This window comes from Bombus vosnesenskii, unplaced genomic scaffold, assembly GCF_011952255.1.
Source record: "Bombus vosnesenskii isolate JDL3184/JDL3185 unplaced genomic scaffold, Bvos_JDL3184-5_v1.1 scf7180000015549, whole genome shotgun sequence".
NCBI lineage: Eukaryota > Metazoa > Arthropoda > Insecta > Hymenoptera > Apidae > Bombus > Bombus vosnesenskii.
The window spans coordinates 1-11,704 of NW_022884043.1; the positions used below are offsets into that span (position 1 = coordinate 1).

Below are 11,704 nucleotides of genomic sequence, written 5' to 3' on the forward strand. Positions count from 1 at the left end.
TTTCAATGCAAACACCATTCCGTTGCTGTGATAAGGGATAATGTCACGTTAAATAATAAGAGGACGCACGGTGCCATAGACAGGATCATGAGTGAGAAATTTTCTGAGTTACCAAACAAGATAAATAATATTAGTGCCAAAGAACTTTCAGACGAAGCAGAAACTAGGAAATTGAACGACGAGACGACAGGCAATGCTTATCCACTGCATAATATCACAGAGATATTGGACCCGTTGGGAAGTGCGAATTGCCTCTCCACGTTCGACTTGGCAAAGATACAAAAGCAAGACTCCACGAATTTCGTGAATGTCTCAACCATAATAGGAAAAGAGATAGCGAGTGTATCTCACTCAAAAACTTCTATAAAACCATCAGAAGGAAACTTTATCGAACTCAAAACCAAATCATTAAGTTGCAAGGAAGATCACACTATAGAAAATAAAAATATAGCTATCCCTAAATCCAAAACAGAATCTATAAGCAAAAAGGTTTGTAATAAAAATTCAAAGAATAATTCCAAATCTACCAAAAATATTCCTAAACGTTCCATACAAATAAATAATAATTTAATTATAATAAGCACTTCCAGGGAAACTATTCATCCTGAAAAGGTAGAGAAAAATAAAGGTGTTGTGAATAAAGTAAATAAAGAAGGAAAAAGGGTAACTAAGGAAAAGGATTCTAAACATTTTCAAGCTGAAGAAACGCAAATTCAACGAGCCCAAAGAAATCAAAAGGGAGAAAATAGGGAATCACCAGTTGAAGATATATATAAAAACTTGAATATGCTAACCATTGGATTATAATTGGATTAAAAATACTTTATTGGTTACTACATCTAATATTTGACGTAGGTAACATAGTAGGTAGTGCTGATCTTATGATTCCCCCAGGAAAATATAGATGGTATCACACTATACTATATACAAAATATTTTTGGGTTAATATGGCTGCGGCACTTTCAAAAATTTGTATTTTGAATGCTATTAGCAAGCAATTGGATAATTGGATCGATGTCAGTAAACTTGCGTCTTGGCGCAAAATAAAAACTAAAATGAAGGAAAGGAACGAAATTCTCCCCGCACGAATTAGTTTTGGACATCTAGCCAGAGAACTTACTGGTGAAGTAATAATCGAAGAGAACATGGAACCAACATACTCAGAATATCTCGAAGATCTGTTCAATAAAATTTACACCGTACAACGAATGGCAAGAGAAAATTTGATAAAATCCAAACTAAGATCAAAGGAATATTACGATCGACGAATCAACCCTCAAGATTTTAAAATAGGAGATTCGATATATTTACTAAAAGAACCTAGTAAAGGAAAATTCTCCGATCAATATACTGGACCACACAAAGTGCTAGAAATCTTGCAGAACCAAAACGTCAAGATTGAAGTAAAAAAGGGATTCCGCGAACGGTGCACTTAAACAAGTTAAAACTACCGCATAATCGAAATAAACAATGAATGAAGTGATTTCAGTGGGCAACGTAGTGCAGTAGTGTATGTTGTAGTGCTGTTCGTCGAATGACACAGATAGCGAAAACATAAAAGAAAAAAAAAGGAAAATTATTATATGTGCTTCAATTATTGTTTAAATATAAAACGTGTTAACTCAATGAATAATTAACTAGTGAAAGTGAAAGTTACCTTGTGAACAAGTGATCAACATACAAGAAAGTGTACGTGCAAGTATAGGTTATGGATCGTTGTTCGTGGTACATAATGTACGACAGCTACCTAAAATAAGTGAATAAATTAGTTTCAATCGTCTCAGTGCAAAATACAAGGTTACTAAATGTTATAACTATATTGTGGATAAATCAAAAAGAGGTGTGACACTGTTCGTCGAATAATACAGATAGTGAACACCTAAAAAGAAAAAAAAGAAAATTATCATGTGTACTCCAATCATTGTTTGAATATAAAACGTGTTGATTCAATAAATAATTAAAAGAGTGAAAGTGAAAGTTACCTTGTGAACAAGTAATCATCATACGAGAAGGTTTACGTGCAAAATATTATGGCTCCCTGTTTGCGGAACACCATGTACAACAGCCAGCTGAAAAATAAATGAACAAATTAACTTCAATTGCCTTAATGCAAAATACAACAGTACTAAATGTTATAACAATACTGTGGAAGCATGGCACTGTTCGTTGAATAACACAGATAGCGGAAACTTGAAAAGAAAAGGTTTATTACGAGTGCTCCAATTACTGTTTGAACGTAAAACGTGTTAGTTCAACGAATAACTAAAACAGTGAAAGTGCAACCTACCTCGTGAACAATTAATCACTATACAAGGAAGTGTACATGCATGAATTTCGCAGGTTAATAAGAAGAAATAAAATAGCTGATAAAGTATAGAAAGCGGTTAAAAAATAATCAAGATAGATTAATTGAGAGTTAGTAATAAATATAACCGGAGTAAAAGGATATTTTGTTATGCATTAATCTACGTAGTATTGTTATGTTATTTTGTAATGCCCAATAGCGGTCGCACATACAATGCATTATACACATATTGAATTAAATAAATTAAACACCACCTTTATGACCACAGATATAAGATTGAAGGCAGCCGTAGTAGAAGGCAGCCGTAGTAAGTATCCAAGGCATATCAAAGAATCGGATGATGTTGTGGGAACGATCCAGGTAAGTGACGCAGCATCGAAAGAGCAGAATCTGAAGAATTACAGACAATGTTAATCTAACAAATAAATTTTAATCATTAATAAGGGAACTAATTCATATCATGCATAAAATAATAACAAATAGCAAGTACATGCAATAATAAATTAATAGGGAAAATAAGAAAAGTCAATAAACACAGAAATAGGTTAGAAATTAATCAAGATAGACTAACTAAATATTAACAAGACATGACTGAACTCGGTGCAGAGGAATAAAGTTATGCTACACGAAAATAACTGGTAACACAATACACAAAACATTAACTAAATTAAACAAGACTTACATAAATGCAAGTCACGTATAATCAAAACAATGACTATTGAAATTCGGTGACAATACAATCCATGCTATCACATTAAAGTAGCACACGGTATTGACACAGACAATATCATGAAATACAAAACAATATTACAAAAACACTACTAAATAAAATTATAATGATTAACAATTAATTAGCTATTTCAACAACACGTTACTGTTGACATTAAACCAACGCCATACCAAAGAGACACGCGAGCGGTCATGTTGAAAAATTCGTCGCACATACAAATAATAGCCAATGCAATGTAATACAGCATCATAATAGCAATGTTAGGTACTAATAAAAAAAAACAAAAAAAAAAAGAGAGAGATAAGGAAAATATATATATAATAAATAACAACTAACATAATCATAACATATTATATATATTATATTATATACAGGGATACAGTCTTCGTACAAAGGAACAGGTCCAAACGAAACTTACAAAAAAAAAAAAAAATAAAAATAAATAATATATATATACATTAACTATTTTTGTAGGTGTGTGCAGAACGGATGGCGAATTCATCAACCATTCTCTGAACGACGGATGGAAGTACATGTAGGTGTTGTCCAGACGTTTCACGAGGAATCCAGAGAGCATTTTGAATCTCTGCAGAAAATCCTCCCATGCATGATCGTTACAATAATCTGACTCATCTCGAAAGAAATTTTTTAGTCCAAGGAATAGCAATCCGCACCGTAGAACTGTAAGGCACCTGTACGCCACCCACGAAACCAAATACTTTTGCTATCCACCTGTAAACAAACAACATTTATAACTATACATATAATTCTCACTTATATCTACCAATATATATGTCGGAGATGAAAGAACACCGGAGCCTTTGGAATTTTGGATAATCCCGCAACATTGTAACCTAGAGTCTACTATAGCTGTAATTGAACAATTGTAATTATTCAATCCGATTGTAATTGTTCGAGAGTTGTGATAATGAGCTTGGGCTCGAGGCGACAGTCAGTCGCCGAACGTAGCCGCGTTCAATGGATGAACGCTTTGCCTAGCAAAGGTATGGAGTAATTCTATAGCTCTCCTTAAAGGAAATATTCGTGGCGACACGCGACAGTAAACATTCCAACGGTTTCTGTCCCGTGGCTCGCCACACGCAGACCCTATTCTTCGAGTAAGATGATTGCCAGATGTCGATGCGTCTCCGCAGTACATGTTCGGCTAGCCCGAGGGCCCGTTATAAATCTTAAGGTTTAGTTAACTAAAGTCCTTCAAACAGACAAACAGTCTTTGTCCCAACTACGGGAAGATAGGGGAGACATATTTTTCAACGAGCGGCGTCTCCCACTAGCAACTTTCCCTCGAGGGCGGCTAGCATCTTTTTCTAACCACCGATATGGAGATTGACCAATTAGCAGCAACGTCAATTTCCCTTACTTTCTGAACGAAGGCTTTTCTCGACGAATCCGATGATCTCGTATCCTTAGACACACCCCATTATAGTTTTCCTCTGTGGCATCATCGGGACGGGAAAGGCATTCTCGCTCGCGATCTCATTGATGAAAGGAGTAACTCTTTACGATCAGTGAATATTACGCGTCCGACTTAGATTTTGTGAGTACGTTCATCTATCATCCCGTCGACTGCGGATTCGTTATTGAACCTAGGATCATTGTCATTAGTATCTCGAGCACCTAACTATCGCGGTTACTTGTCCGGTTCTATAATAATCGTATTTGCACTAATCAATGTCTTCTCTATTGCATAACGACAACGTGTAACCCAAACGAAGATTCTTTCACGCCCCTAACCCTAATTCTAATGTAAACCCGACATATATTTTATTAATTAAGTTTATTAGAGGAATTTTAATTTTATTCTCTTATTTTATTAGTTTAATTAATAAATTATAAAAAAACTGATTATTTAAATTTATTTTTAACAAATCTAACTTTATTATTAACTTTTTTATTCTTAATACACCATTATGATATAAATATTAAAATATTAAATTTTAATTATTACAAATATAATAAAATTTATAATATTAAAAAATTATATTTAAAACCCAACTATTGTATTCTTTTAATATTTATTATTTTTATTAGAATTGAATCTCGGAATTAGGATTAATATTCTGTGGAAGACACAATGTTTATGTTGAAATAATACAATGTGATATTTATTAAACAATTATTTCGAGAGTTATAAATGTGCGTTCTGGAATGTAGACAGTTGGCTAGTTATTCACAGACTGGCTTAGTGACCCATGGCCCTTGAAAAGGTTTAGATCCCCTCTCTCTATGCAGTAATGAGTGTGACCTGTGTGGGTGTCTGTGTGGCGTCACATGTGCCACAGAACCTTCTAGTAGCTTCTCGACGTGCTCGTCTAGAATGTTCCATCCATATCCTCACGCTTCTTCCGGCGTCCTTTTGAAAAAGCATGCACGTGCTAACTGCCGTGGTGCATCTCACGAACGCACGCTGGTGGGGATGGCACTGGGCAACGAATGGAAGAATCTGTACGATCAAACACTCTATCCGCATGCGACTGATATCGTTGTATTCCAACACCCTTCCTCAACGATATTAGTCGCTTGATCATTGATTCTGCAAATTGCACTTCTGTAACAGAAAATTCAATTTAGTTGCACTTAAACCTTTCGCTCTTTAGGTGGAATCATGAGGTCCCAAGTCTTGTTATTCTTCAGCGAATCCATTTCCTCATCCATCGCCTTTATCCACAGTTCTGCATCTGGCCTTGATAGTGCCTCCTTTCGATCCTTTGGCTCTTCTAGGCTAACTGTCATGTTTAGTGCTCCCATGTACCTATCAGGAGGAACTCCTTTATTTAATCTTTTTGATCGCCTTGGCTCTGAACCTTGAATATCTTCGGATTCATCTTTGGGTCCTTTTTCTTCAATAATTTCCTTATTGTTATCTCCTGTTTTATTTGCTGTACCTTCAGTAACGGTCTGTTCTTCAAAAATAATTTCTTCTGTCCCGGGTTCCTTATGAGTTTCAAGAAAGATCACATTACGGCTTATCTTTACTCTATCTGTAGCTGTATCGAGTAGTCTGTATGCCTTTGATTCTTCCGGATATCCGGCAAACCTTAATTTTTCTGCTTTCTCGTCTAATTTTCTTCGACACTCTTGAGGTATATGTGCATATGCCATAGTACCAAAAGGACGAAGATTTTTGACGTCAGGTAGTTTAGAATACCATAATTCATACGGCGTCTTACCTGTGTGCTTTGTGGGTAGGACATTTTGCAGGTAGTTGGCTGTGTGTATTGCCTCACCCCAGTACTTCTTGTCCATGTCGGTGTCACGACCGGCATACTTCAAATCCGACGGACTGACGATAGAGATAAAGATGTGGCGGCACTCGGCGACAATGTATATCGCTGAAGTGCCTAATGAACCATCAACATCCCAACGGTCTTTCCACCGAAGGTTCTAGAAGAAAGAGCACGTGGCAACGATCGCGGACGCCTAGCAAATGCATGGACGGTGGGGATGTTGAGGGATGACAAAAGAAAGTAATCGGATCCGATCGAAAGTAAAATCATAAGAGTCAGTCTTAGAAAGTCACGCCTAGAGTTCGGAAGTAGATTGTAAAGTGTATTGATGTTAGAAAAAAAAATAAAGTTTTCTTTTTTTATTTTTTACCTCAAATTCCTTTTTTATTTTGTTATTTTACGTGACATTTTGGCGATCCTGCCAGGATAGTGAAAAGTGTTTGTTCGGAAACCAAAAGACATTCATCATCTACGGAAGATCGAATTATTTGGGACTACGGTCATCCGCAACAACAAAGTAACTATCACGAACCAAGTGAAGTAACAATAAAAGGTAAACTGAATTCCTTTGTACGTTACCGTGAAAGAAAATTTAGCTTCAGTAGCCAAGACTCGTCTTCGTCTGAAAATTATAAATCAGCGCAATAATGTCTAAGGCAAACGAATCTCAAACTTCAACCTCAACTGACCCAATGTTGCGAGCAATATGGGACAGTATTCAAAAACAGAACGAGAACATTGCCCTTTTACGAGAGGAAATGTTACGTTTGTCTATGCAAAATGACGAAGAGAACAGACACAGGACAGCAGAAATCGAGAATCTCGGGAAAACCGTCGCAGCGCTACGGACTGGGTTCGGATCCCCTGCGACCGATGAATTTGCTTCCATTATCACCGAAGACAATGAAAGTGCGTCGACAGCAATCAATCGCACCGTGAATATGGCAAAAGCACGCAAACTGTCAGGGTTAGCAGCTCCAGACACCCCACCTGTCCACCTCGACATCGAACAACCCGAGGTGGAAGAAAGAGGCTATTTTCCGCCCGCTCCTCCCACTCTACGAGCTAAGGATGCAATACGCTACATCCCAACGCTCAACGGAGATGATGATGTAGGAGTTGAAGACTTCATCAAAGAAGTGAGAAGTATGAAGGATCGCTGTATGGAGCAAGATCTATTGCTAAAAGCAATAAAAGTGGAAAAAATCGTGGGGAAAGCAGCCCAAAGTGTTCGCAACATTCCTATTGAGTGTTACGGTGATCTGTACGACGCACTGAGAAATAACTTAGCAGCACAAGTGACTTCGGATGAGTACCAAGAACAATTACGAGAGTTGAGACAGGGACGCGAGGAATCAGTGCAAAGTTTTAATATTCGGTTTAGAAGAATACTCAACCGTTTGCTGTACGCAGTAACCAATGAGTACCCACAACCACTAACACGTAAAATTATGACTGAAGAAATCACGAAGAAGACTGTTCGTGTGTACCTAAAGGGACTCAGACGCGACATAGGGCGAATACTATTAAGCAGTGAACCCTTGAATCTTCCGGAAGCTGAAAAAAAGGCAGCCGATGTAGAACGCTACTTGCGAGAAGAACGACAACCTAATTGGTCATGTAATCGCTTACCTTCGGTTAGTAATCGCCCCGACAACCAGCATATGCAGGTAAGACGATCTAATGTACCATCAAGATCGCCTAACACGCCAGTAGCTCAGAAACCTGCTACATTTAACCAAGTAGAAAATAGATCACCTGCTGAACGCGCGCAGATGAAGTGCTTCAAGTGCGGAAAGCTGGGACACATTGCCAACAAGTGTCAAAATTTTCTACCACCGAGCCAGCGCGATCGACCACCCGCAAGGATTCAGGCAGTCCAGGAATGGGACGAAATACAAGAAACAACATCGAACCAGGAGATGGACGAACCGTACGAGACATACGAGTCAACATCGCCACGGGAAGATTACTCGCAATACCTTTGTCAACCCGAACCGAAGAGCGAGTATTTCTGGTCGACACAGGAGCAGGGATAAACCTGGTGAAACGTAACAAAACTGTCAACGCGATACAAATAGGGCCTAAACAAAAATTTTCTATGGGACGAGACAAATACGAAACTAACGAATACGTAACGAAACGAATTTTTGGACAAAATCACATTTTTCACATAGTACCGAACAATTTCCCTATTATCGAAGACGGAATCATTGGGCTACCATGTTTAGAGAAGTATAACTATTCAATATCCAATGACAAAATCCGATTAAACGACAAAACCATTTTATTTCAGAAACCAATACATTTGACTCCTGGAGAAAACAGAGTTCAAACAATCTATTTGGAAGGCAAACCAACTAAAGTATGTTTTATCAACACTGGTGAGCAAAACGTTGAAATTTCTAGCAATATTCAAAATTCTCATGACTTTTCCAACGTATCAAAACTAAAAAGCCTAGTGAGAACAGATCACATTGAAAAACCAATCCGTGAATCCATCGAAAAGATTATCCTTCATTATATTGACATCTTTAATTTAGAAACCGATCTTTTACCCTGTACTAATTTAACTCAGCACACAATTTCGTTAACCAAAGACAAAATTATTAACACACGATCGTATAGACCACCGGAATGTCACCGTGACGAGATTTCGCGACAAATAGGAGACATGTTGAAGAAAAATATTATAGAAGAATCCGAATCCCCTTATAACTCTCCGGTATGGGTAGTTCCGAAAAAATTAGACGCCTCAGGAAAACAGAAATGGAGGATAGTTATCGATTTCAGGAAACTAAATGAACTCACAGAACAAGACGCTTACCCTTTACCTGATATAGACGACATTTTAACACAACTAGGAAACGCAAAATTCTTTTCGGCGCTTGATTTATCCTCAGGATTCCATCAAATTCCAATGAACGAGAAATCTAAAAAATATACCGCTTTTTCGACACCGCAAGGGCATTTTCATTTCAATCGAATGCCATTCGGACTTAAAAACGCACCCGTTACCTTTCAAAGATTAATGGACAGAGCCTTAGCTGGACTTGTAGGAAAATACTGCTTTGTTTATTTGGATGACATAGTGATATTCGGAAAAACGATTCAAGAACATAACGAAAACCTCGCGATAGTATTTCAGAGACTCAGAGAATTAGGACTTAAATTGCAACCGGACAAATGTGAATTCGTAAAACCGGAATTAGAATACTTAGGCCATGTAGTTTCATCCGAAGGAGTCAAACCAAACCCCAAGAAATTAGACGCTGTAAAAAACTTTCGATTACCCCGCAATGCCACGGACGTGAAATCATTCTTAGGTTTAGCAGGTTATTATCGCAAATTTATTCGAAACTTTTCCAAAATCGCGAAAAGCCTTACAGACTTAACAAAAAAGGACACACCATTCCATTGGACTGACAAACACCAGATTAGCTTTGATACTTTAAAAGACAAACTCTGTAATTTCCCAATATTAGCTTATCCAGACTTTAACAAAACCCTTACCTTAACTACCGACGCAAGTAACGAAGGACTAGGAGCAATACTGTCGCAAGACGGTCATCCTTGTTGTTACATTTCAAGAACACTGAATCCACCCAAACGAAACTATACTACGACAGAAAAGGAACTCTTAGCCATCGTATGGGCCGTGAAAAGATTAAGACAATATTTGTTAGGACGACGCTTCATTATTCGAAGCGACCACCAAGCTCTTAAGTGGCTACACAATTGCAAAGACCCTTCTAGCAGACTGATTCGTTGGAGACTTAGACTCGAAGAATATGACTATGAAATCGAATATACAAAGGGTAAAGATAACACAGCTGCAGACGCTTTATCTAGAGTTCACGCAGTAACTCGCGACGAAGTAGTTAACCTTGACCTAGTAATTGATCACACTAATTCATTCAACGCATGGAAAGACAACAACGAGAATCCGAAACTCTTAGAAATTAAACCAAATGACCAAACATTTTACCAATTAACTCGAGACGACTTAGGAGAATACGACGAGACACTTTGGATCAGAAGACTTTACAAAATTCTTAAAGATACAACAAAAATCGGCATAGGAAATAGCGATTTCACTGAATTAGAGAAAACACAGATTAAATTCATGCTAATATATTTTAACGACACGTACAAGAAAATTACTTATGCACCTAATCCCATCTTAAAACTAGACGAAAACGAAATAATACAAGCAATAAAGGAAAACCATAACGACACCGTAGGACATTTGGGGATACAGAAAACGTATCAACGGATCAAGGATAAATTCAAAATTTCCGGACTTTTAGAAAGAGTAGAAAACTTTGTGAAAACATGCGACACATGTCAAAAGGAGAAACTAACACGTATCAGACCCAAAGAATCCCCACAAATCTCAGACACGCCATTTAACCCTAACGACAAAATCGCTATGGACATCATAGGACCGATGACGAAAACCAAACGCGGAAACCAATACATACTTTCAATACACGATGAACTTACGAAATATCTGATACTAGTTCCCCTTAAAACGCAACGAACTGAATCCATAATTAACGCGCTCATTGAACACTATATTTACATATTTTCGGCACCAAAAACGATCCTAACAGATCAAGGACAAAATTTTGTTAGTGATTTAATGACGAAATTTGAAGAAGCTTTTAAAATCAAACACATCAAAACAACTTCATTTCACCCACAAAGTAACGGATCCCTCGAAAGAACGCATGTCTCAGTTAAAGATTTAATTCGTACTGCATTACACGACAATGACAAAGAATGGGATGAAGTACTTAATTTCATTTGTTTAGGGTACAACACCGCGAAACATGAAGGAACAGGATTCTCTCCCTTTGAATTGACCTTTGGGCGAAAAGCTGACTTACCTTCCGCAATATCCTAATTTCCCACATTTACCTATGATGATATGTACTCAGTTTGGCAAAAACAGTCGAATAAATATTGGGAAACAGCTCACAAAACACTTATTCAGAATAAGCAACGATACAAGCGAGACCAAGAAAGAAAGATTGTTAAAACTCAGACTGTGTTTAGGAAAGGAGACTTTGTTTTAATTCACAACGACCATAAAAGAGATAAGTTGGACATTGAATGGTTAGGACCTTACAGGATTAACGATGTGAAAACTCCTTATTACATTATTTCTATCGACAATGCTAAGAAAAAGATACATGGTAACCGATTGAAAGCGTACTTTTTTCAGGATAATGCTGACCCTAGCACTAGTAACAATACCCTTAATTACTTGCCTTAAATTCACGGGATAGGAATTACGCTTTGTAAACAAACCCAACCAATTCACAATCGAAAACTACAACATGATTGGGCCTCTGAAATTATTAGCTTCTCGAACACTAAAAAATATTGTAAAATTGCTATATTTAAGATTAACGA

General features: G+C 37.3%; 1 protein-coding gene and 1 long non-coding RNA gene across 2 annotated transcripts; both read left to right on the plus strand.

Annotated features, from left to right (window-relative positions):
- The first annotated feature begins 3,340 nt into the window (after positions 1 to 3,340).
- LOC117241260 lies at positions 3,341 to 3,802 on the plus strand. The gene is made up of 2 exons (XR_004494934.1): positions 3,341 to 3,436; positions 3,520 to 3,802. It is a non-coding gene; the product is annotated as an uncharacterized LOC117241260 (long non-coding RNA).
- A 2,875-nt stretch (positions 3,803 to 6,677) lies between these two features.
- On the plus strand, positions 6,678 to 8,457 carry LOC117241261. The gene is made up of 2 exons (XM_033507223.1): positions 6,678 to 7,953; positions 8,059 to 8,457. The coding sequence occupies exons 1-2, from the start codon at positions 6,931 to 6,933 to the stop codon at positions 8,320 to 8,322; spliced, it is 1,287 nt and encodes a 428-aa protein (XP_033363114.1). The 5' UTR covers positions 6,678 to 6,930; the 3' UTR covers positions 8,323 to 8,457.
- Positions 8,458 to 11,704: the final 3,247 nt, after the last annotated feature.

Bases quoted from the DNA above. Each gene is read 5' to 3' on its own strand.
- LOC117241261 (XM_033507223.1), top strand. From the start codon at position 6,931: ATGTCTAAGGCAAACGAATCTCAAACTTCAACCTCAACTGACCCAATG. The intron at 7,954-8,058 runs GTAAGACGATCT...GAACGCGCGCAG, and splicing joins CCGACAACCAGCATATGCAG to ATGAAGTGCTTCAAGTGCGG.